At 44.3% G+C, this 27,397-nt stretch overlaps 1 protein-coding gene across 4 annotated transcripts in view; it reads right to left on the reverse strand.

Moving 5' to 3' along the window:
• The window catches only part of cald1a (caldesmon 1a), a 36,346-nt gene extending 12,506 nt beyond the window's left edge, over positions 1-23,840 (reverse strand). For 2 of the 4 annotated variants that reach the window (XR_004776316.1, XM_035528309.1), the window contains exons 1-5: positions 7,719-7,922; positions 7,133-7,230; positions 1,666-1,809; positions 285-633; positions 136-171 (exon numbers count right to left, since the gene is read on the reverse strand). Coding sequence is in view for 3 of the 4 variants with exons in the window: in XM_035528309.1 (XP_035384202.1) it covers positions 136-171; positions 285-633; positions 1,666-1,809; positions 7,133-7,206 (603 nt within the window). In the remaining variant the exon portion in view is untranslated. Of the gene's footprint in view, positions 1-135; positions 172-284; positions 634-1,665; positions 1,810-7,132; positions 7,231-7,718; positions 7,923-23,441 lie in introns of those variants that run through there. The other 2 variants (XM_035528310.1, XM_027015824.2) reach the window with 2 other exon arrangements.
• Between the last annotated feature and the right edge of the window lie 3,557 nt (positions 23,841-27,397).

Genomic DNA, 27,397 nt, shown 5'->3' on the forward strand with positions numbered 1-27,397 from the left:
CTAAAGTCTCACTTTTCCCACAGGAATGCCAAGCATCCTGCTCGGTGCTGCCCTACAAAAGGAACTGGCATCAACATGCTTTATGTCGCATTGCGCTAAAGGAGTGAAGGCTAGAAGAAGTCACAGTAACCGTACCTCATCGTCAATTTGAGGTTTTTCCTCAGTGGAGTCCTAAGAGTGAACAACGTTCATCAAAACCAAAAACAAAACTTACAGCCACAATGACAAACCGCAGGAGAACCACATGAGGGAAGAATAAAAAAAAAAACAAAAAACACACACACCTGCTCCCTCAGGTAAGACGTCTGTGGCTTCTCTTCCATCACTTCCTCTTTCTGCTCCTCCTCTTCATCTGGGACAGTCTCCTCATACTCTTCCTTGGCCTCTTCTTTCTCCTGTTCCTTGCTGCTGTGTGGATACTCCTCAAGAGAGCGCTGAGTGGTGGGGTGCTCCTCCACACCGTAGGAGAAGGGCTCTTGCTCCTTCTGTCTGTCCAGTGCCTCCTTCATCCTCCTCTGCCTACGCTCCTCCCGTTTGGCCAAGCGCTCCAAGAGGGCCTGCTCTTCATCATCTCCTTCGCCACACCAGCCCGAGCTGACCACCGAGCTGGAAACTGCCTCTGTAACCGTCACACTGGGAGAAAGAAACATAGGGAGGTATCGGGACGGGAGACAGGGATAGGGACATAAGGAGGCATAGGGACAGGAGTGTGAGAGAGAACAGAAACAGAGCTAAGGAGAGACAGACAGGCACCAAGGAGGATATACTGATGAACTGCAAGAGAGACAGCATAAAATATTACGCCTTTTCAACTCTCCATGCATGTAGGCCAGCACACTGATAGTTGGGCATCGGGTAATCTGCTCTTCCGGAGTTCACTCAAACACAATGGCCCACTGAGTCCTCCTTCTCAGTCAAGCGACTGCTGAAGACAGTCGCTTGGATGATCCTGCCCTTTGCCCCCCTCCACCCCGTACTGTAATGCTTCTGCCTAACTGGCGTACACCGTGCCGCGCGGGGCCGTTCCCCGCTGGTGCACACATGCCACTGGAGGCTAACGAAATCTGAGCACACCACTTGGCAGAGGACCCCCTCCACCTCAGTGCGATTCCGGATGGGGGTGGGCAAGGGCCGCTCTGACAGGGCCCGTTGTGTGCGAAAGCATGCAGAGCTACAAAGGCGCAGTGTCAAGTGACGTCAGCGTGACCCGCCGGGCAGCGACGCTCGCCCGCGAAGGGGAAGTTGTTTGTTCCGCATGCAGGCCAGACACACACACACGCACGCACACACAAACACACACACAACATGCCCACACAGCTTCAAATCTCTAGTGTCTCCATATCTCTGCAGTACTGGGGGTAAGAATGGCAGTGAATGAAGGGGAGTGAGTGACCCCTAGTGACCTCTAGTGCCAAACCATAGTCAATAAGTTGCTGAGTGTGGCAGATGTATGAGAGTTCTCTTTCATACATCTTTACACATTTTTAGAAAAAAATGCCCTGAATATGTAGAAAAATCAGATCAAAACTTGTGTCCTAATAAAAGTAATGAGAACATAATACATATGGGACATATATGATTTCACATCCTAACAGGGTATAAGAACGTGTGTGTGTGTGTGTGTGTGAGTGAGAGAGAGAGAGAGAGAGAGACACACACACACACCTGTGGCTGTTGTTAAGCTCCACACTCTCAGGAGGGTTGGGTACCTCCTCACTCTCCTTGTTGCGCAAGCGCTCTTGACGTGCTCTTCGTCTGCGCTCACGAGCCGCCTCTTCCTCATCCTCGTCATTTCGGCGATAGACCATCCTGTGTGTATATACACACACACACACACACACACACACACGATGACAGTGTTATTACCTTAGTGAGAGATGGTAGAAGGCAGGCCTAAAGTCTTGCTGGCAGTGAGTGTATCTATCACAGCCATCAGTGTTATTGCTGCAGTCACTGCTGCTAGGGGCAAGTGGCTACTGAATGATATCTGCTGTGTGTGTGTGTGTGTGTGTGTGTGTGTGTGTGTGTTTGGAGACAGTTTGGCAGTTTATGAGAGAAGCTAGACTCATTGTGACTTAGAAGACATGCAAACAGAGCAGCTTCAGCATACAGGGAAGAAAGCAGTGCTTGTAAATAACCTAAACAAGCCTTTCATCTCTCTCTCTCTCTCTCTCTCTCTCTCTCTCTCTCTCTCTCTCTCTCTCTCTCTCTATTTATGATTTCCCTCTGTTTATCCCTTAATCTCTCTCTCTCTCTACTCACATACCATCGTATCCTCTCTGTACACATCTTTTCTTTAGTAAAGAGTAGGCGTTTGGCAAATATTCTACCTGGGCTGTGTGTGTCTTTGTGTCTCTGAGAACTGCTGAACTATCATCCTGCTGCTGGACACTGCTATGGGCCAGGAATTCTGCTGCAATTGAGAATTCTACTAACGCCCAAGGAAGACCAGAGGGAGAGTGACATCAGACAAGGGCTTGTCTGCCTCTCCCTCTGTGCACCGCCCTGTTTCTCTCTCTTGTTTTCTCTCGTCTACTGTTGTGCACTGTTGTGCATTGTACCACATGTGCCTACATGTACGGTATTTTTGGCACAGTATCAGAATATGAAATGCAGACGTGAGATCTCCATCCTGAGTTCCTTAAGCCCAGGCTCAAAAAGTGACAGTCCTGCCATGAATATGTACTTCTTAATCGATTTCACTAATGAATTCAGCTAAGCAGCAGACCCAGATGGCTGGGACTTTTATTTTCTGAACCTGAACTATCCAGCCCTAGTGTTAACTGAAAGTGGGAGCACTATTCCTTCTGCTGGAGTCACCACACCCAGACCAACGCCCTCTCTCCAGACCCCCCCCACCTCGGCCCACTCTTCTCTCCACAGACCCCCCCACCTCGGCCCACCCTTCTCTCCCCAGACACCTCTGCCCATTGCACCATGTCTGGGATTGGGGGGAGTGGGATGCTCCTCACTAACGTCTATAACTCTCTGCCAGAGAGAAACAGCACCACCCAGACACGCCAGTAACTCTCAGACGGGCCTCAGCATTTCTCAGACACATTTGGTAGTTTCCCTGAACCGGTGAAGCTGACGCCCATTCGGAGCTTTACATGTTCCATACGTCCTCGTTATTCAGCATACACCGTGATTTAGGTTACCCAGGCATGCATCCCATATGGAACATATCTTGTGGGTGAGTGTAACATTAATTAATAAATTAGGAGAAATGCACGGATGGCCTGTGGAGGAGGCCGCACGGACACATCCCAACAGCCAACATGATAGCGTTCGCAAATATTTTCCTTTTGTCCAAACATTTCAGAAATGTCAGTGAAAACAGTTTGGGAAAGGTCCCTGGGATTGGGGTCTGACACTGCAGCAAAGCAAAGCAAAGAATGAGGGAGGGAGTGAAGAGAGAGGGAGAGAGCAAAATGAGAGAGACAAACACTACCAAAAGGCTGCCCTATTCCCACACTCCGCCCACTCCATTCCCCTTTTCCCAAATAAACCCACTGAAACCATCCTTATGTATTATGTTCCTTTAAAGTTTCCATTCCCCTACAATATCTTGTATAAAACCCCTCAAGAGTTAAGGTGATGATCTGGGTTGATCTAGGATCAGTCCTTTGCTATTTAAGTCCTACTAAAAAAGGTCCTACAGGCTGACAGAAGCTGAGGATGAATCAGCACTCTTATTTTCAGATGCTTTATAACCAGGAAACTGGAGTGCTGTCTCTGCTCTTAAACTCTAGTCCTTTTCCCGAGTGGCTCTTTCTCTCTCACGTATACACCAGCTGAGCTGAAACAGTGCAGGGAAAGTAGGTTTGGAATGGCCCATTCGCTGAGGATGGGTATTATTTCCTGAGCTCTTCCTGGCCTCTCATGGGAACACAGTACAGATATGTGGTACCAAAATGGCCATGGCGTGAGAGAGATTATGAGTTAGCACAGCTTCTTCACAAGAGCCCAACCATGCTCATGGAGCAGTTCTTAGTAGTGAAGACTTGAACCAGTCATATGTGTGGAACTGGAACATGTTCACTTTTAGTCATAACTCTTCAGAACATTCCAGTAGGACAGTCAGTGGAGACGCAAAAACAGCAGTCAAAACATTCCAGTGTGTGTATGTGTGGAGTGTGGCTGACCTGGTTTCATGCTGGGACACACTGCTCCAGTCCGGGAAAGGCCACAGTGGTCACAGGGGGAGGTGTGTGTGTGTGTATGTGTGTGTGTGTGAGTGCGTATGCGCATGCGTGCATATATATATATATATATATATATATATATATATATATATATATATATATATATATATATATATATATATATATATATATATATATATATATATATAGTGTGTGTGTGTGTGTGTGTGTGTGTGTGTGTGTGCGTGTGCGCGTGCGTGTGTGCAAATATATGTGTGTATGTATGTGTGTAAAGCAGACAGAAAGAGCATATATATATATATATGTGTGTGTGTGTGTGTGTGTGTGTGTGTGTGTGTGTGTGTGTGTGTGCGCGTGCGTGTGTGCAAATATATGTGTGTATGTATGTGTGTAAAGCAGACAGAAAGAGCAAAATACAGCCCTGTGGCTATGGATTCAGCACAAGCTCTGAGTTTGATTCTCAAACTGGCCAATTCGATGAGTGCTTCTATATACACTGTAAACACATGTATACAGCAGGCTGCAGTTGCAATAGAAGTACAGATATAAGTGATTGATATAATCACATTCAATCCACTTGGAGCACATCAGGACTTCGATAAATATAGCCGCGTGTAAGTGCCATCAAACATCCGATCAGATAGCCGTACACTCGCTCTGAGCACTGCGGTCTACTAGTGCTCTAATCCAGACTGACATAAGACAGCACAGCATCGCTCCCTTGCTCCCTTCCTCTTTCCCTCCCTCCCTTGAAAGGGATCTTGGCTAGCTCAGGGGAAGGAGTGAAATGGCACTTGTCAAAGCCTTCATCATCTTTAGCTTGGTGTAGGTGGCGATGGTGGGGGAGTCTTATCGCGTCCACCTGCCTCTGTGCCGATTCAGACGGCCATTCCAGCCATCAGCCAGGGTGCTACAGGGTTGTAGGCCCAAAGACAACACCACACAGCCCAAAGACTCACACACGGGTACATCTTTCCTCCATTTACTGTACGCTCTATTGATGGATGAACTGGTGAGCCTAATGATGTGACACTCGGTTCACACTAGTTTGAGTCCAAAGAAGAAATGGGCATTAAATTATATTTGCATTGCTAAAGCAATTTAATATGATTAGATTATGTGTTTTGCCAAGAACCTGAGAGGCCTTGAAGCTAATAAGCAGGTCCAAGCCAAAACTGCTTCAAAGAAGAAAACTGGTATTTTTCAGAGAGAAGAACAATTATTTATTCTTCAGTAAGCTTGAAGTGATTGTAACACTTGGCAAGGGAAATGCAGTTCCTTCTCTTGACAACACAAGCAAAAAAATATTATTTTTAAACTACATTAGCAAAATAAAATGGCACCTAATCTGTCCTCATCAGACACTGGTCCAGGATTATGGGAAAGTGTATCATACACTGAATGATAAAACAAACACTGAAATGGAACAGTATTTCATAGCACAACTCTTGCAGGCAAAAAAAGAAAATACATACAGGACAGGAACCTGACACGCAAGTCTAACAATGCACACAATTAACCAGGGTCCAGTATTCTGGCCAATGAAAACACGGGCATGAGCTATTGAAAACAACATGCTGCACTTATAGCACTGAATACGCTTGGAATAGCAGCCAGTCGGGGCTGCGTTTGTTCATTACCCATGATGCTTTGTGACAGCAACATAAATCACTCCTCGGCAGCTGCTATACACGTCTGTAAATCGCTTAAAAAAAATGTGGTGTTTGAGGAAGAACGCTGATGCAAAGTCGCTCTGTGAGTTCTTGCTGTCTGCGTTTATGGGGAGTGTCTCTTTGCCTTAAATGGGCATGCTGCTTGAGAAAGACCTGGCTTTCAGTGCACTTCCCACACAAAGCATCCTCCAAGTGGAGGAAGCCATCACCCCGACGAACTCCATGGGATCTAATGCCTGTCAGGAAAGGGATGGGAGCAGGAGCGAATGCAGCTGTCACTGGCAGAAATGCGTGAGTTCAGCCAGGCCCTCTACTATTTACCCACCAGCTGAGCGAAGCCAAGAAACACTATGTAAACCATCTCTTACCGATCAAATATAAAAAAACAAATATAAAAAAATAACAGTAGTGCAAGTCTATGAGTGGTAGTGCAGTATGGGTTCTAGCCAATTTCACATTTGTACTTTTGTCCAGTTCATGAATATCTGTCAGTTAGTGTACATAGTCAACCACCACTAATGTGGTTAGAAGCAAATATGTCAACTAATGACACTGCAGGAAATGACAAACTGATTTTCTATTCTTCAGCAATCAGCAAAATAGACCATTAATATTGATGGTCTCTGTTGTGGTAGAAGTTTCCTTTTGTTATGGTTTCTTACATGTCTTAGATAATATAACAAAACACAATTTAACATTCAATATCAGGTAGATAGCACAGAGAACTGAGCAGAGAGAGGGAGTGAAAAATGACATTACCATTCCACCCAACACACAAACAAGTGATACAAGCAAGTGTCATTCAAATGAATTCATGCAAAGCCTATAAGACAAACCCTGTCCAATCAAATATCAGCGTTCATGACAGCACTTTCTAGTGTTTTATGAATTGGCCTTGATGGAAAGACCAGTAGATGTGCAGAAATGCTGTTAGAGTGGACAGGGACAGAGGAGCTAACATGTAGCCATGAGCCACCTGGTACAGCAGAGATTGCCTAGAACCATGTAGGGTTTTAATGCTACCACACCAAAATGTGAAAATGGACATGCAGACACATGCAGTCTATGTTTAACACAGCTGTTAACACCATGCCTACAAATACTACTGTTTACAACAAACAGGTAGGTTTCATCTAGAACGTGAAAAAAGGCCATTTTGAGTGCTTGAAGCATGTGTATCTTGAGTGCGGGTTGGCTGTGTTCGTGTGGGATGGTGTGTGTGTGTGTGTGTGTGTGTGTGTGTGTGTGTGTGTGTGTGTGTGTGCGCACGTGTGAGAGAAACGGTGTCGTTACCTCTCCGCCTCCATCCGCATCTCCTCACGCTTCTGTCTCCTCAGCTCCCTGCGCCGCTCAAAGTCCTCGTCCATGGTTCACTCACCGAGGTGTGGCCCCTGCAAAACAGCAAGCCCCAACCCACTGTCAGCATCTGCTCCGTTCTGGTAGCAATAACTCAAATGCGGCCGAGATTCTTCGATATGGCATATGGTGCCGAATGGGGTTCTCTGCATTCCACGTCTCCCTCCTGGCTGACGTGTTTGCTTAACCCCTTTAACAAAGTCACACATTCCCACATGCAAGACATTTCCAGCCTCTGTTTCTGGCATGACATCAAACAGACGGGCAAGTTTGTTTTCACACTACCACTTAAAATGGAAAACCGGGAGGCGGGGGAGAAATAAGGAGAGAAAAGAGAGACAGAGAGAGAGCGAGCGAGTAAAAAGAGGATGTTAACACAGGATGTTCACTCAGCCAGGCAGAAAGACTCTCACTAAATATACTTGTGGATATGTGAGCGGAGAATCGGACCACCCAGAAGCTCTTGGGATGGCTCTCTCTGCACTTTCAGGGCCCCAGACATTGTCCGTGGAAGCTGCCATACCTAAGCCACGGTGTCGATGAGCCCCGGGGCTAGTCCAGTTCACCTTTCTCTCACAGCATGCCAGCCTCGCCCCTTGCACGGTGTGCTCCAGACTCCGCAGCGCTCGGACACAAAGACTTCCTCACCTTCAGCCTTTCTCTCCAGCTGCAGGCACCAGAAAAGGAAAAATCCAACCTCTTCCGTTTCTCTCTTGTTCTCCCTCCCTCTCTTCCTCTCTCTCTTCCTCTCCCTCTCTCCCCAGCGCAGGCAGTATGGGCCTCCCTCTGACCCTCCCTTCTAGCTTTCACTCTCTAATCTCCCTTCTACTCCTCCCTTTCTCTTTTCTCCCCTATGTCTCTCTCTCTCTCTCTCTCTCTCTCTCTCTCTGCTATTTCCCGTCATTCCACTCCCCTCCACCTCCACTCACTCTCTTTCTCTCTCTCTATTCTGTGTTTACAGAGCTGTCCCTGCTTAGGCAGGCTCAGCCTCTGGAAGTGGCGCTCTATAAAACGCAAATGCTTGCTGAGGGTTTCCTGCTCGGCAATGGAGGCCTGCCTCGACCCCTCTCCGCTTCGGCTTGGGGGGAGGGAGAGGGGGAGGGAAACAGACTTCCAGCCTTTCCTCCATATTGCCCTGAGCCACTGGCTCATCTGGACCCACATTCACACACCACAGGAATTCCTTCCTATCTGTAGCCAGATCTGCTGTTTGTAGCTCGGCTGCTGCTCTTGCTTGGGCCTGCACTGTCACGGCTGCGCGCTCACCACTTTCCCAGCCCTATAAAATTGTCACGTTTCATAAACAGCCTAATCAAATCCCTCTGATGATACAGACATCGTTAAATCAAGGCAGACAGTCATTACATCAACACCAGAATATTGCCATGCACTGTTTAACATGTTTGCTTAGTAATTTGCTACGCTGCATCTAAGCATTAGTGTTACAAGCGATTTTAGCAGACTATTTGAGGGTCCTGGTTTAAGTGTTTTAGTGTTCTCTGCATGGGGCAGCAGAGGCTCTAAGACTCTGAGGCCCTTCCTCTGAGACCAAACATTCCTTCCTCAGTCTAAAAAAAAAAAAGAAAAGAAAAAAGAGAAACAGAAGTATTGTGGCTGTCTGACAAGAAGACCACCCGTATGCAGCTAGTGCTCGCAAACGTGCAGCCAGATAATAGAAGGGTCCTGATTTTGCTTTCTTTTAACTCCATTGCACCACGCAACCTTTCAACAGGATCTGCCTCTTTTCCAGGCAGAAAGAATTAAAATGGCCATAATGACACATTTACATAGCAAATTACCACCTGTCCTTAAACCCTTTGCTGTGAGACATATGGCAAATGTGGCATAACAAAAGCTTGCGTTTGTCTGTGCCATTCTAAATCGCAGATCTCCACTGCGAGGTGTGATGTTAACCTAACGAATCTGAACATAGTAACTAGACCCTTGCGCTACAGTATTCGGGATGATAGACAGTGCACCAAGGGAGTGAGACACAATTTAGCATGGCTGCAAACAGCACAGCAGTATTCGTCTAGACAGGATTAAGTTGATGGCTGTTTTGGTGCTTCACGTGGAGCTGATGCTCTTCCTTATCTGCAGCTGTGTGTCTCACGCAACAGAATGAATGTGTCTCTCTTCAGAGCACGTGTCCCCAAGTATTAAGGGAAAGCTGCCTTGTTTCAACCATGATTGCGGCGCAGTCAGTTCCGCCCTGGAAAACAAACACAGCCCAGGGAACATTTCATAGGACCCAATCATGAAAAATATTAATGGCGACTCTGCATGCACAGTGGGCTATTACAGCTTCATCTGCAGACAGCCAGGAAGAAGCATCCTCCACAGACAGAGCCAAGTCTGATGTGATCCATGACCCCTACCGTCAAACGGATTAAATAACTAAATGTTTGGATCTACCACCCACCGCTTTCTGGAGTGCAGTCTTCCTGGATTGCTTGAGAGACTAAATTTACACCCCCAGAAAAAAGCCTGGACTTGCCAACACAAACCACTGCCCTATTTGCATGTCTGTCAATAAGAGTCCATTAGCAGGAACTGGCTTTACGATAAGAGACATAGCCAACGCACTGTCCATAGACACAGCAGGATGGCTAGCATCATGCGCACTGTTGGCCTGGTTTATGTCTCACCACAGAGTTCATGAATGGTTATGAAACACAGGGGTGTTCTATAAAAACACATTTTGCCATAATGTAATGACGGTTTTATAACTCAGTGTTATTCAGTTTAATTGAATTGGCCTAAAAGGCAGACAAGCACTTAACACATCTTAAATTTTTCAGACAGTGGACACTTATGCACAGGTTTGTGGTAATATAGTTACAAAGCAAGGTGGTAACCAAAGGGCAAAAACTATAAACATGTAAAATTACATTTAATTAGTAACACTGTGTCTGGTATTGAGAAAAATATCATAGCCATAGGGCAAAAACTATGAACATTTTATATAACATTTCATTTCTGAAACATTTTGTCTAGTACTGAGCACAATACAATATCCATAGGGCAAAAACATAGGGCATGTAATATAATATTTCTTTAGAGAAACCTTGGATGGTATTGGGTGTCTCTTTTTTGTGACATCCCCTTCCTCTAAGACAACCATTCATCAATCTGCAACATTAGTAGAACAGAGAGAGAGACAGAGAGAGAGAGAGCGAGAGAGAGCGAGAGAGAGCAAGAGAGAGCGAGCAGAGGTGGAAATAAATGGGAGAAGGACAAGCTGATGAGCTCACTATTCCTCTATGTGATCTTATGCTTCTTTTAACACACATCTGCAGGTGCACACACACACACACACACACACACACACCACACACACACACACACACACACACACACACACACACACACACACACACACACACACACACACACACACACACACACACACACACACACCTTTCTGACCATGCCTATCAAAACTCAAAGCTTTCATTGATCCATAAAAAGCGAAGGGATTTCCCTCTTCCCACTCTCACAACATACAACACAAGAGCTGTGATTTGGTTCAGCAGCTGTTATCGTGATTGCAGTCTAACTGTGTCCATGAATCAAGCCAACAGTGACATGGGGCCGTATGGGTCTGAGAAGTCAAGCCCTGGGGGAGCTGAAGCAGAGGTGCGGCCTCGCCTGGAGAGCAAATCAGAGAGCATAGCCATATGTCAATCACTTGTGGGGGCAGCAGGGCAGGAGAGATCCCCTTTGAGGGGTCTTCTCTCAGCAAAATCAAAAGGGAAGAAAAGCGATCAAAGAGCCAAAGCTGGGTGTGGGGCTCCCTCAGGGCTAAACCTGAGCTGAGCTTAGTCATATCCACTCTACTGTAGTCTAGCACATAGGCTGGGCCAAGGTATCACACCCTAGCGCTTGGCTTGGTTCAGAGCAATGTCATTGCACTGAGTCTAATCCTGCTAGAGAATTATAGACCTGGGCGAGATGCTATGGCGTCCTTCCCACTCTATGGTCTCTTTCCCACAGCAGTTTCTATGGTCTTGTGTGAACAATTACACTTTCATTTTCCATTTATTGTGCTACTAAACCAGGACTAGGAAGAAAAATACAGCAACGGACCAACTATCAATTAGTGAAAGTGATTCTCCACTGTCCATTTTAGAATTTTTTTTTCTAGGACACCAACTTTGCGCTGAAATGTTTGCTACTGCTTGAGCTGCTTGAGCTGACAAGGTGCACTATGATATGGGCATAATAAATTAGTGAATACCTGTGTCATTAAACCATCCCATCTCAATGGCTCTGCTGCATAGTCTGATGTTCTCAGCACTGGGTGTGGCTTGCAAGCGTTCTGTGGAGAACCATGCTGAAAGGCCAGTCGCGCCCAGAGCCGCTTGGCCCTACAGTGGAAAAGCTTCTTTCATGTGCTCTTTACAGAACATATAACCTGGCCTTGTGTCAGAATGGACACAAGATTAAGATAATCAAGTTCACAGATCTCAGAGCAGCGCTGTCTCAGCACTGGCAAGGACTGAGCTTCAGAGAAAAGCCTGGACCATGTGTAGAAAAACTACACAGTGTGCGAGAGGCCTAAAGCCATCATTATCTCCCAGCTGTGTTTATATGCAGGAAATAATGGGACCTGCTGAGTCTCAGAGGCTTATTGGAGCAGCAGAGACAACACAGACTAGAGGAGAGCACCGTGCATCCAGCAGTGCAAACGCATGTTACAGCTGGTTGGATTGGTCAGACAGCACACCCATCCCCCATCTCCTGATGCAGGGCTACGATTTGCTTGGCAGTGGTCAGTTGGCCTGTGACTGGTTTCCTACACAAGATGCCTCAGAAAATTTATAGCCCTGAGGCATCAGGGCGGGCAGGCAGGCAGGCAGGCAGGCAGGCAGGCAGGCAGGTAGGTAGGTAGGTAGATAGATAGATAGATAGATAGATAGATAGATAGATAGATAGATAGATAGATAGATAGATAGATAGATAGATAGATAGATAGATAGATAGATAGATAGATAGATGGATGGATGGACAGATAAGGACAGGAGGGAGAGACAGGAAAAGAGAGAATGAGAGGGAAGGATAGTGAGAGGACAGCCATAAATTCAGTAGTTTTTGGCAGAGCAGTGAGAGCTTTCCACCTCTGTCACTGAATAAAAGGAATCCATAAAGCATAAGAGAAGAAATGAGAGGGGAGGAGAGGAGAAGAGCTAGCACGACTTCACCACTTTGTTTCAAGAGTCTGATTCACAATTTAAAACTTTTTATTACAAAAAATGAAGAAAAATAGAAAACCTACATGCAAAGGAAATACATTTAAATATATTTCAGAAATGATTTGATGATTTCTGAAATATAATGCATTCTACTTAAATATTACAAACATATTTTGCAATATTTTTACAAATTAAAGGTGCAACAGAATGGAAAACTGTATTTACTTGTGCATAGTTGAATAAGGAAAGTTCGGTACATGGAACTGACAAGCCATGAACCTCAAACTCTTGTCACCACTTTTAAATGTAAATTCCACATAAGCACAACAGGGTCGTAAAACGGACGAATTCCAAACACCCTATCTCCAACTGTTTGCGTACACCAGCACAAGTTCTAGCTCAGGAATAGTAACATGAACTTGCACAGCCAGACCTTTTACAGGTTCTCTGCAATTCTACAGATATTGAGAAGAACAAAATTATGACAACGGCGCCACGGCACGGTTCGCATGGTTCATATTGAACAGGATCCCGGATAAGTTAAGCTTGATCTGCACATATCTTTATCTAAGGTTTCTCAAACCTTAGATAATAGCTAGAAGACTTCAGTGTTTGACATTGAAGAGTGGCAGTTCCGCCTTTACTGGCATCACATCCCGACCGTAACTTACAAGTAGCTAGCTAGCCATATTAGGTTATGTCCCACATTGAAAGTTTCACAGTGAACTAGCTAACAATGTTTATTTACGTTGAGTTGTCAAGACAGAAGGCAAGTATCTCGATTGCTAAGTAACGTTAGTTACTAGCTAATTCTTAAGTAGCTAACGCTAGCTAGCTAACTAAATATTATGTTGACCTTATTTACACGGAGGTTTATTTTATTTTCCTGCCTGTGTCCCATTCAAATAAATAGTTCTGAGTTGTCATTTTAATCTACAATATAAGATGTATATTTGTCAATCAATTTGTCAGGTAAATATATATATATTCTTTTAGTCAAGACATAACTCAGAAGCTAACTCGTTCGGTTGCTTAGAGATCTCCACTCTAGGCCTGAAGCTATCTACCTCGCTCCTTCCAGCTAAAGGAAATGACTCAATTGATAAGACACCGTCAGTCTGTTAATCAGTCAAGTCTTTTGAAGGAGCAGGCTGGAAAAACATCGGAGTATGCCAGGTTAATGTTTACACCAGTACTGGAACCTAAACCGAACCACCCCTTTTCAAATTAAAATCGTACTGTGTGTATTCTTTAAAGAACGAATTTGGATACGGAAGAGACAGCAGCGTATGATCAAGGCAAATGATTTGGTCCAGCTGTCGAACTTTTCTTCCTAGTATATAGTCACATGGAAACAAATCTTTACTACACCTCTACGGTCTTGCTGCCTAACCAGCCATTTATTATATAATAATTGCACAACCTCTTGAGGATATGCTGGCTTGCCTGAAATAAAGACAATAAAATGATAACTCGATTACTATTAGTCTGTCTTTACCCCGAGCATATCTGTCAATAAAATACCTCCCACTTTAAGATGATTAAGGTAATCAAAAGATTTCATATGACTTAAGTAAATTCTTAGTCACTGCCTTTCCATAGAGAATGGAAATTGAGACTCCTACATTCTCGGCCAATGGAGCTCATCTCTTTCCATGTAGGCAGTGAATCACTTTCTGATTATCAGGCTTGAGTTATCAGCATAAAGATCACATTTGCGTTAGATAGTTCAGTAAGCAAAAATCTGGTTTTCAGGGAACAATCCAATAAGCGTAACACATCTTTTCCGACCTAACTGAGGGATCACATACAGTGCCTGATGATAATTAATAGGATAATTATCATACAGTGCCAGGATAATTAATTGAGAGGAAGTTCGATTCAGACTTTTATTCATTAGTTAAGATGAGATGGCTGCTAGGAATTAGGAAACATACACAGGAGCAGAGCTCATCCACCAGCTGTGCTCAGTCATCAAGCTCAACCTCTACAACTCTGAGCTACTGAATCTGTCATACAGCACAAAAAATGTTCTTAAATCCATATAATTTTCTGGAGCGGCATGCCAGCAGTGAAGGATTTACTCTTTTGTTTTTCTGATATTGCTCTCCTCCTTGACAAAAACTGATAAATAAGGCAGGAGTGGAGCACCGGCCTGAACACCCACTGCTGGTATAAATGTTGAGAATGCAATGAGGCTTACACTGTGCTTTTTTAAAAGGATTGTTCTAAATGGTCCTCTCCTCAAGCATGTCCAGAGATTACACCTCTATCGGGCAGTGCCGGCATGCAAGATCCTCTGGAAAAGAGCGAGGAAGTGGGGAATGATGCAAATCCAGCATCAAACGTCTGCTGCCTATTGGCATTGCTCCACATGACCAAATATGGTAAGAAAAAAGCTCCCTTTCCCGTAAGTTCAGAAAAAAACCCCAAGAGGGTTTATAACATGCTGTGCAGAAAGATAGAGCTCTCACCCTCTAACACACTGACCACAAAGAGCAAGAGAGAGGGAGAGCTCTATCTGCAGCACATGGGGCAAACAACGGCACTGTCTGAATCAAATGCACGCACACACACACAGAGAGAGAGAGAGAGAGAGAGAGAGAGAGAGAGAGAGAGAGAGAGAGAGAGAGAGAGAGAGAGAGAGAGAGAGAGAGAGAGAGAGAGAGAGAGAGAGAGAGAGAGAGAGAGAGAGAGAGAGGGAGCAAGCATCATGTCTTAGGTGTCCCAAACTTTGCAAAAAACGTTCAGTCTTTTACCAGAAGAAATATGCTCTCAACTTGAAGAGAAATATGAGATCTGAGAAAAAATCCTGAAAAAAACTGCCCTTTTTTCCCCTCTCGACATTTTTATTCAAGATGTAGGGGTTTTAGCTTTCAGCAGCTTCTGTCCATTATGTAACTGAAAAAAGAGACACTTGTCCAAATATTCAACCTGTCATCCAGCATGGCCTTGAGGGGAGTGAACAACCCTGAACTGCCAGGCACAAGTTACCTTATGGCTTTACTCCACACTAGTGATGAGGTGAGAGGTCATTAAACCAGTACTCCTTATATGAAACTCCCAGTACTTACACAGTGCTTTCTTAGTCACTTTAGTATTTCTGACATCTGTATAAAGTGACTAATTAGTTATGTCAGGCATTACTTGATGCACTCTTGTAGCAATTAAAATATCCCACAAATGATTACTTTTGGTGTTAACCATAGTCATGCAAATATAGATATTACTGATTAGTCTCTTAGAAGCCCATAGGTTCTTTAGTCCATGCTCTTTGTGATGTGCATTTTTGAGTCTGCACATCCGCTCAGTCCCTCGGTGCATACAGGAGTCAGACACTTTTCACTGCTCACTTTCCCACTCATAATTACCTTGTGCCAGTGCACAGTCGCACAGCACACGCCGTATATGAAATGCCCCGCTGGAACATTTAATGGTACATAAAACTGCGTTCGGCGTAAACCTGAGAAGTTCCTGGTGTGTCTCGTAAAATGTGCCTGTCGAATACCGCTGACAGGCATCCTTAGCCACACCATGCACAACGGCCTCCAAACAGCAATAACCAAGCAGAGAAAGACCAGTGGAGTGATTTAAGGTTCTGCTCAGGATCAGAGCAGGGGCTATGCTTGTTCCGTTGTACACAGAAACATGCAAGGCAAGAGCGTGGAGTGTGTATACCACTTTGCTTTGCCGGCATACATCCACAGCATATGTGTGGAACATGTGCTCAGAGCTGGTTCTCGTGCACACACTCCTATCTTATCAAGTTTATGCCTCACAAAACCCCAAGCTGTGAGAAAACATTTGCTCCCTGAAGAGAATTAATGCCATTACTACCTGGTTACTGAGTGACATTTTACCCAAGCATGGATATTAATCATAGAGGGTTTATCTATTTAACAGAACAGTACTTTGTAAATCAGACAATGGAATGTGCTTCTTTGCCGAAGCATATGAGAGGTTTTCAAGGGTATTACGTGATAGCAGATCTCTTAGAAGTGACACGGGGAACACATTACTCAGGAGAGACAGGCAAGTGGAGATTTTGCCTCAGGCCCGATGACATGGGTTTTGATCATGAAGGGAGGTCGAAACCTGGACCACACCATTTTAGGACTATTTAGGGGAAACTACCGGCATTCTTCAATAAGCATGCACACAGATCACAGTGACTGAGTTGATTTTTTTGTTTAAAGGTAAACAGATGATTGTCAATACTGAATAATATTTTAGATAATAATAAGATTCTAACAAAGAATTAAGATTTAATGCACTAGATATGCTAGTATTTTTGGGAGATGTAGTGTCAGTTCAGTAATAAGACCAGGCTAGCTTTTGTGAGTTGTTAGAGGAGTGAAGAGTTGTTAGAGGAGAGAAGAACTTTCGTTACTGATAGACAGTGGAGGAAAAGTGTAAATTCCCTTCATTCAAACTTGGGAGATGCACCACTCAGGATCAGTACTCCCAGCTTCAAACAGCAATGAGCCAGAACAACTTAAAACAGTCAGACTGATGACAGCACTAGGGAGTGTGTCCAGAAAGGCGTTTAAGAGCCCCGTCCTGCTACCGGCTCACTTCCTATCACAATTTCTTCCGCTTGTGGCAAGCATGCACAAGCATGGTTGTAGAAAATGGGAATTCCAGATTTATATTTTTTAGACTAAAACAAACACGACTACATGCCTTACATTAATCATGTCTCCAAGGAATGTATACAGTGTAGGTAGACTCAGGAAATCAGGAATGCTAACAAAGCCTCTGCATGAAGTAAATGTGTGTGTGTGTGTGTGTGTGTGTGTGTGTTTGTGTGTGTTTGTGTGTGTGGGCGGGGGGGTTGCAGAGGATACTTGCTGTGCTGTATGGCCTTCAGACCATGCATTCCTCTGTTAGCGGAGAACCCTTTCCCGTGCCTCTCCCTCACTGTGCTCCTCCCGTTACGCTAGCATAGCCCTGCTCTTGCGATCATATTTATGATGCCTGTTATTATTAGCGAGGTGGTTGGCCAGTGTTTCCATGTGCCACTCATGCTGTACTTCCCAAACACTCCCTCCCCAAACTCAGCCCTCCTGCTAAGAGTCTATATAGCCTGCTACTTCAAATCTGGAGCTACAGGTTTATATGACGCACACACTGCTGTCAGGACTTAACAGTACCTGGTTTTGATAATTACATTAAAATCACCATGGCAGTTTAATATAATAATGTAACTGATATTTAGCACCTATGATAAAGCAAGAATTTCATCATCTTCTGAACCCTTTCTTTAGCCCCTTCCTGCACAAAAGGCAGATGAACTGTAAAGAGAATTTTTTCACCCAAAGTTGCTAAGAATACTTAAAGTAATCTGTTATAACCCATATGTATGTCTAGCTCACTGCATATTTAACACACTGATGCTGTGACGGATTCTTTTTATTTTTACACTGATATTAAATAAATCTGGGCAGATTACTTTGTAATAATCTCAAACAGAGCTATCATTATTATATAATACTTAATTTAGTGGAAAAACTAGTTCCTGGACAAGCATGAAATTGGGTGTGTGTGTCACTTATTATGCTTAATGGCTAAACTGGAACTGAGATTAGCATAGAAGATCCAATGGCAGGGGGAGCATATCCAAACCCACACAGCTTTCCCCTGCTTGCCGTTCCCCCCCATCAGGACAGCCATCCTTCTTCCAATTATACACCTGTGCCACACACGCATAAACACATGCACAATCACCCATTCAAAGTGTAGTGTGTGCCTGTGTTGACAGAGAGCTTGACTGACTGACTATTGCATGTCAGGCAGGTCTGGGCGGCTGGGATGCTATTATTGGTCATTAAGTGGAACCTGAACTAATGGACGGCTATTATTACCCAAGGTGGTCTTACACGTCTGTCATAGACTTGAGTGGCGTGGTACTAACTTCCTTTCTCTCACTTTTTATTTCTCTCTCTCTCTCTCTCTCTCTCTCTCTCTCTCTCTCTCTCTCTCTCTCTCTCACATACACACACACACACACACACACAAACACAATAATGTCTCCTAGGCTGCTTGTAACAAGAATCCATTGTTCTCCATGGAACTGCTGGATTAATTAAATCAGACTTTAATGAGGCTAGCTAGCTTGCGCGACATCACCACCCTCCTCACACATGTGAATGCACCCATACATGCATCCTGCTTGACTGGGTCATATTGCCCTCTCGTGCCCACATGCATGAGCACTGTAATTCAGTCCTTATGCCTGCCCAAGTGCATACACATTGTACTTCAGCTGTTAATCAGGAAATGGCTGCAACTTTCATTATTATTAGTAAAAACTCTCTGCTTACTGCACCAAGCCCAGGCTAAACCCAGAGTCCACTATTTCCCCCTCTGTTGTGTTGGTTCCTGCATAACCATGAATTCTGCCTAGCAGTTGACACGCTTCTTACCATCTACATACATGTGAAGACTAAAAATCTTCTGTGTGCCTACACCACTTCTGTCAGCATAACAAATAAGATGTGGTTTCATTTAGACCAAGAATATCTTTGCTGATTGATGGCGCTAGTAGCATATAAATAAACTGCGAATAGCTCCTGGCATACTTCAGAGTGGCCGATCCGTAGCAGGCAGCCTGAGTCACCCTGTGTTTGATCTGCATCTCGAAGGCCAATAAAATCCCCTTTAAGAAAACCAGACCTGAGCTGTTTAATAACAGCATGAGTGATTGCAGCAGGGAGTGATTTCTAGCAAGTTTTGCATGAGGTAAGTGGCTCACGAATGCTAGCCCCTTGCCTGCAATTGCCACCCTATGGCCCGCTTCCGATTAAATGGCACTCTTAGAGAATATGCGGCTAGAACTGATTCTCTGCCAAGTGCCTGGTACTGCGTGGAGAGACACAAAATGCTGATTTATGCCGTGGCACTGCCATGTTTCTCGACAAATGAAAATGAGCTGCCAGATTTATAACATGCACAAGGGCAGGCGCCGTAAAAGCGACGCACTTGCATTTCTCACATAGAGGTGTCAAGACATAACTGACGCACAGTGCATACGAGTTACAGGGGAATCCTGTGTGGCTGCCATGTTAAACTTTGCTCTTTGGTTTTAATCAAATCTAATTGTGTCATTCTGAGCTATGCAATGACATGTGAAGTGGAATGAGACAGCATGTGGGGAGGGGGCAGGCCTGCTGTTCCTACAGCAAATTTCTGAGGAATCCGCAGAGGCTCCTACATTAATGCATAAATATGCTTCTGATTAGGAGGAGGCGAATTCACTCCATAAAGCCATTCTTAAACAATTACTACTGCTCCCATTAGCAGATTTCAGGCAGCTCAGTCCAGACAGGGTTCTATTAAAGCAATTGTGCGCACACTGGAAGAGTTCTCCGCTGTGACATGGCAACATTTGCGAAAAAGAAATCAGCCATTTAACAGTAATGGTCAAAGAGAGACATAGGAGCTCAGTGAGGTGAGCATGGCTCCTTATGGAGTCAGCGGAATGTTCTTGAGCGGAGGCCTGGCAGTTAGTACCTGCTCACCCCCACCTATGACAAGCATCCAATCCATCATCACAATCAAGCTTACTTCTAACACCTTACCAGGAACACACACAGTGGCACACATACACATACACTCAGACACACACACACGCTTAGCCCCGATCTGTGGTCCCACCTCACGGTCCCATCACAGTACGACTTCACGTCGCAGATCTTTCACGCGTGCTTTAAGTGTTGCATCACAACCCAATTTATATTGGCCCCTTAATCCTTCAAATCCCACTCTTCCAACAGGACCTCTAAATGCGATTTCCACTGGAGCATGTTGACCATGTCTTGATTAGGTGTGTTTGTTTAGCTTGGGCTAGAGGAGGGGTGCAGCACAGAGCAGAGCCCTTGGGCTGCAAGGAACACGTGATCCCCAGGGGGAAGAGGCTGGAACACAGACCAGGGAAAATGGACCTACTCAGACATTTCCTGTGCTTGTTTTATCAGATGGGAAGAAGTCTGGAGAGGGAAAAAACAGTCCTGTTCATCAACAGTACGTTACTTTATTTATCATTTTGAGAACATGACATCGAGCTTCTCTGGGTGATGACATAGTGTCATGTTCCTGGACCAGTCCTAGAAGCGGACCCGTTAGGATTGCACATAATGATCATAATGACCAGAGTGTCAGGGTCAGGCACATTACTCCTGAGTGACTGTGGGGAATTTATCACATGAGATGAATTCTGAGGACAATAGTTTTTTTCCTCACAAGGAAACTATCTATATTCTAAGGCCACTGAAGGCTATGTGCCGCCCCAAATGTATAAATGACCAAGACAGCCAGATAAGTTAAATCAGTTCCAATGATTCAGTCTCTGCAGAGAGGATTTATTTCAGTAGTTGATTCAACATGCCTACACCCTCGGGCAGTGAAGCAATGCGAACGTATCTGTCAGCATTATCCATCACCTCAGTGAAATCCTCACACATCCGCAGCTCCGGCCTACAGCAAGCCTTCCTACTTAGGAACTAAGCAGGCAGGCTTTGCTGTCCCAGAACCGACTTTTCTAGTGAAATCGACAAAGAACAACAAACAGACCAAAAATGACCAAAAAATTACCATGGAAGAAAAACCAAACCACAAGAGAACCCCTTTCAAATAGGAGAGAGCATAAGAAATTTGGGATTTTTATATTACTGCCAAAATATCTGCAAGGCACAAGGAGGTAAATAAACGTGCCAGGGTTTTCAAATAGCTTGCAGCTCTCAATCAAGGAATGCCCCTGTTTTGTCAATTTGGAGTTAAACAGACCCCAATGCCCTGGAAACAGACAGAAACTCACTGTATTACACAACTGACCTAGTGATTTTTGGACCTGGTGTATTCAAATTACATGCTTTTGAATTAAGTGGAGGAAGGTTGGTAGTGAACTTGATGTGGTCTGAGCTGCAGGGCTGCACCCCCAACCTCCCCCCCCCCCCCCCCCCCCCCCCCGCGGGCACACATCACAAAATAAAAGTTAATTGAAGATTTTGCAACAGTTGGCCAAAGTACATATTTTTTTGTTATGAGGACACGTTTGAAATTGCTGACTTGGGTTCAGAAAATGCAAGGGTAACTCTGCTGTTGCATTTGGGCTCTATTAACCTCCCTTTAAAAATTGCCTTTTTGAAAGGTGTTTTGGAATAGCTTGGTATTCTAAATTTCAATTCTGTGCAAGACCCTAGAATCTGGAAAACTGTTTTGCACATTTCATGAAAAGCTCTTTAATGCACACTCCCTAATTACACTGTCATCTGCAGATACTCTAATTACATGTTTTGAGGTATTCGCAGAATCAGAATTGGCAAACGTAGCACTCCAATAGTTTTGGTACAGTTCGAAATGTTTGTTATAGCAAACTAGAACCAGATCTAAGAGAACATGAGGATCTGGATTTGGAGCTGTTCCAGTCCAAACTGGGGCCACCTTAACAAACAGGCGAACTTTCAGGCGAGCAGGCCGTTCATCCAAGCATGGTGCATTTCAGTTGTCTGCTCTGCTGCTAGGCCAGCCTTCATGATGCAGCTGCATTTGCAGGCTCCGGAAGCACAGGGTAGTGTTCTCAACATCCTGCCCTAGCCAGGCCCATGCCAAAGACTTGTTATCATTGTTCAGAATTACCTCCAGATTCCTCTGGGCTCAAAGTACACTGGGTGAGAGAGAGAGAGAGAGAGAGAGAGAGAGAGAAATACTGAGAGAGAGAGAGAGAGAGAGAGAGAGAGAGAGAGAGAGAGAGAGAGAGGAAGAAGAAGACAAAGAAGATGAAGAAGAAGAAGAAGAAGAAGAAGAGAGACTAAAGGAATGAGTGAAAGAAAGAGTGGGTCAAAGAGAGAAAAAAAATGGTGCTGTTATGCATTCCAGAGGCTATTCCAACCGTCTGTCACCAGGTTCAGTCTGTTCCTTATAAGGAGAGGGCATTCCCTTCATATTTTCCAAACACCACACTGTTATCAGATCCAGTTTCGTGGCCAATTACCGGCCTGCCTTGCTGCTCAGATCTCTGTACCATCTACCTCCATAGTACATCACCAATCTGAAGGCATGTACTGAGACCAGCCTGAACTATCACTGGTCAAAAAAGCAAAACCACTCCCATCCCATAAGCTAAAGGCTTTCTGAACCATCAGTTAGAATTCCAACGAACGCGAAGAGAGATACACTGAGTTCAAGGGACATTTAACTAAGTATACTCAGTAAGTATGCCTTATGGTTTGGAATAACACAGCTGTATAGCTGTACAGCTGTGGCACATTCTGGGTGGGTCATAATCCTAAAATCCACTAATTCCTTTAAGAGAGAAATCATTTAACAAAGCAACCTCCCACCCCAAGTCCTCCAGTTCATGTCCATCCACAATCCCACAAGAGAAAGCGATGAAACAATGCAAGAATGTTCGTGACTGGCAACAGCGCACCACAAATATTTTAGGAAGAGAGAGGACAAAAACTCCATAAGCGATGCTACTAAGAAGCTTATTAAGTGTTACAGCATCCACGAGGATACAAGTTTCTGCCTGTTAAACTATTTTAATCCACTGCTGTGAGAAAAACAAACAAACAATAATCTATAAAGAACAAAAACATGCGCTGACTAAGGGCAACTGGGTCTGCATCGGAATCACTGTCAGGCCAGCTATCATTACAGCGGTTTCGTGAGCCTAATAAGGGTTTGGGGTCTTTTACAAAAGTTTCTAGGAAAGGGTGTGTGAAAGGAAATTTAACAGAAGTGTACCCTATCATTCGAGGATTTCAAAAAAGCATTTACCTGGACAAAAAAACAACTTTTTACTTCGTTCACATTCAAAACGGAAATTACACTACACAGCAAAGCGTACAGACACTAATTTACCAGACGCGCCAGAGCATCAAAGGGGCAAAGCAACACCTTGCTATTCTAAAATGCACCGTTACGCAAATGAAACGAAACTTTCAAAGCCAGAACTTTCAAATTGATGTTTGTCGACAAACCAGTGGAGGAAGAAGGGTCAAAACCTATGGAAATCAAAGCGTCATCTACATAAGGCGCAGCAAACTTACCTGCTTTGACAGCGCACAAAGTTTAGAAGGGATATAAATGGCCCGAGTTTCCGAGCGCAGTCCGTTCGGGCTACTCGCTCGCTGAACAGCTACAGGATTCAGTAATCCAGCCCGCTATCCCAAGCCCCTCCCTGTAAAAACCACCGAGCTCCAGCGACATCTCCTGTGTTTACAGCTCCGAGTACAGCAGGCAGTGTCTGCCTGTTGTCCGCGGTATTTCGCATCAGCTAGTTACTTTAAGCTTTGTTGGGCTCGTATGGCTTTGCAAAAGAACTAAAAAGGGACGCCATTGATTTATTTTCCGAGCAAGTGATGGACCAATACGTTAAACTGACAGAAACAAAAGTTCAAATACCAACGCATTTAAAGTTTTGAGCAGTTGAGGACACATCCAAGCTTGCCTTGCAGAATGACCTTTTTTGGTTATCCTTCATGAGACTCCGACAGAAAAGCCACTTGTCAGTAGCGATCATATGAAATGTTAATCATGGCTAAAAAGGGCGGGCATCTGTTTAAACACTTAAGTACAGGCGTAATATTTTATGGGAAATGAATGAAACACTGTGACTTCTGATTCACAAGGAATTTAGAAATCAAATCTGGTACCGCAAATACCTACAAACGTCGAAGCCAGTATGCTACAACAGGTATTATGAACTAATCCAGTATTAGACGCTTTTCATCGTTATACCGAGCCAGGCGTTTTGGAGTAAGACCATTTGACCAAATATCTTGAAAAAAAAGTAAAGTAAATGGAAAAATCTTCTGAGGCCAAAAGGGTTGCGTAATTATGAACCGAAACCAACTTATTTGTGCCTCTCCCAATGCTATCGAACTGCCCAGGAAGCGTAAAAATATCGCACGCTTACTTTAGGGACACTGCTTACATAAGTAGACCATGTTGACACCATTCTGACCAACACGTCGCTTAAACAATTTAATGCACCCATCGTTTTCTCAGACAGAAGCTTTCTATAGAGATACGAATGCACAGAGGATGGAGATGGATGCTGTCATTTCCTATAAATGCGTAAGTGTTAATCATATAGGTTCTCTCACTCACTCTGTGTCCATTTTAGTATGCGTGTGTATGAGAGAGAGATTCAAAAGATTGGAGAAATCGCTTTAAAACATTCAATAGTTTTGGAGAAACAACCAAATATGCAAACTTTTGCAAATAAACAAACTGATGAAAGGAAATATTAATTGATTTGCTTTTCACAAACACCTTTGATGAAATAGGTGCAGTGCAATACTTTGCCACAAAGCAGATACTTTACTCTGCACACTCTGGCAATATCAAATATCTGCCTATGAATTCATAATGTTTCGACAAAGGAGATGATGCCAAACATTTTATGATCTCCTGATCTAAGAGCTTTATACTGGTCTATATTTACTTCAGTGACTTCACATGTTTACTTCGGCAAAAAAACCTTTATATTTATAGACACTCTGTCTAGGTATGATCTCATCAGGCTTTTGTGATCAACATAGACTTTTTGGACATATTAAGCAAATGGCTGAGCTTCAAAAGTAGTAATGCTATGTGTTTGAGACAGTCCTGTTAGACTAGAGTCCTGCCATGGAGGGCCATGGGAGGCTGCCATGTGCAAACAGCTCCTGTTTGCCCTCAGCGCAGGGCCTCATTTACTTCTTACCAGGCAGATTTTCACAATGATAATCAGTGACTCAGGGTACAGTTGGTAATTTTAAACAGCACTCTCTTGTATACACAACACACAAATACAGTAAGCTGAGCCCAGTTCAGGATGGCTCCGTTGCCTGTTTTCATCAGTGTTTCTTGACATGCGGGTGGGTTTGAAAAACCACAGAGGCAAACATCAACTGTCACATTCCCTACTTGCTAGCCCACTTTCACAGTCTATCAAATGGGGGGCATGTGGTGGCAGGACAAGGCCTGCTGCTCAACCTAATGGATGAAGTTGATCTTGACTGTTGCTCCTCCGTAGTCAGGTGATTTCACCAAAATGCAGAGAGTAGCTTTGCTGATCTCCAACCAGAAGGCAAAATAGATCCTTCCAGTGCCAAACATCAAAGAGGCCTCCTTTCTCTTTGGAGTGTGTGGGGTCACCCCACCAGCTGTAAGTCTAGCTCCAGCCAGCAGCCCTGCTGACTGGAAGTGCCCCATTCACCTCTGACCTCAAAACTATGGACACCAAGTGGAGGTAACATCAGTGAGCTCAGCTTCAAAGCTTTGTCATGTTCCAGCTTAACAGATGTTGCTACAAGCAGAGGTATAGTATATTTACTGGATTTATTCCTTTTCAGGAAAATGCTTGATATGAAACATGAAATAATATAATATTTGAAATGAAATGAAGATTTCAATTGTGTTTCTTCAAGCCAGAGATCAAGGCCAGGCTGCAGACAAAGACACCATTAACAGAAAGTATGTGACCTGATACAGTCAAATGACAGAATGCACAGAGCTCTGTTAGAATGCTGTATGAAGAACAGCTCCATTGGATGTGCCCACTTCCTTGTGTCTGAGTGCATGTCATAGTCCAGCTATGTGATGAAGCAAACTGACCAGATGCTCATATGTAACGACTTCCTGCACGGATGCCATTTGTAATGCAGAGGCCAAAATGGGAGCTGCTGGTTAAAGCGGTGCAGTGGCATGTGGTTATTGCATTTCTGCATGGCCTGACTTAGAGGACGGAATAAATCTCGTGTGCTGAAACACTAGACTCCTTTATGGAAACTTGGGTTGGGAAGCTCTGCAAGAGATGACTGGAGATCTGAATCTCTCCCTGACACGTGCTTGTGCCCTGCTAGTCTCTCCTCGGCTAATTTCTTTCTGCCATTGTGGAAGATGATTTATTACGATCACTGTAAAGGCTCCTGTAGGATGAAGAGCCGACCAGTGTCCCGCATGGGCTGGGCGCTCTCTTAACGTGTCAGTGGGTCTTGGGATCCTTCCTGCTGGGATTTTATCATCAGAGTACTCAGCAACCTGCATGATCATAGTGTTAACTGACTGTATGACTACCCAACAGGACCGGCACTCTATAAACAAAGGTCCATGGGGAATAGGAGAACAGATAGGTAAGAATAACTGGGAAGCAGTCAGATTAGGCACACTGGGGAAACACTAATTACATGGGAAGATACAATCAAAACACCTACTGAGCTCCTCACTATTATCTACTGTGATTTCAGTAACTTGGCAGAACAGTGAAACGCTAACCTGGAGTTCAAACAGTGCTTGCCATAGTGGTGCACACACAGCTGCTATATCATATGGACCTCGATGACTGGTACAGTTTTCACTGACCGCGGTGCAGTCTGCTCACAGTTTGCTGATCCCCTTTGTTTCATGAGTCTCTCAGCCTAAACTGTGCTGACATGCACGGCAGTTCAGCAAGAGACAATAAACCTTTGGAAGCAATTTTTCAGGAAAGGTCATGCAGAACAATGTGCGGGATGTTTAACGTTACTACAGAGACCGCATCTGTGTCCAATCAAAGCCGAGCCATCTGCTCATCATAAAATGCAAAAAGCTGGATTAATAGGACAGTCTTTAATAAGAGAGAGCACATAAAGATGCTACGGATCTAGGAGAGCAAATACCAGGATAATTGGGACCTGCTGGAAGACTAGTAATACTGTCCATTACTGGTCAAGATAATTACATCTCAGGGTGAATGCAGGTCGCATTTAGATAATTGCATGCACATTTATTTATACATTCAGTAGACAATAGAGTCAGTGTCATTGTTCGCTGGGCAGCCTGGTCAAATTGACCTTACTGGCAGAGGGCAACACTGGCCCACGTGTTGAACAGAGTGTACAGATATCGGTAATGATGATGGCCATCTGTGTGTTCACAGGCCATCTGCACAACCTGATTCACAGAGGACACGACGCCACTCTCACGCCCTTCCTTTACCCACTTTGCTTCCTCTACCAATCAACAAGTCACAAAGTCC

The sequence above is a fragment of the Electrophorus electricus genome, chromosome 7 (genome assembly GCF_013358815.1).
Source record: "Electrophorus electricus isolate fEleEle1 chromosome 7, fEleEle1.pri, whole genome shotgun sequence".
Classification (NCBI taxonomy): Eukaryota; Metazoa; Chordata; class Actinopteri; order Gymnotiformes; family Gymnotidae; genus Electrophorus; species Electrophorus electricus.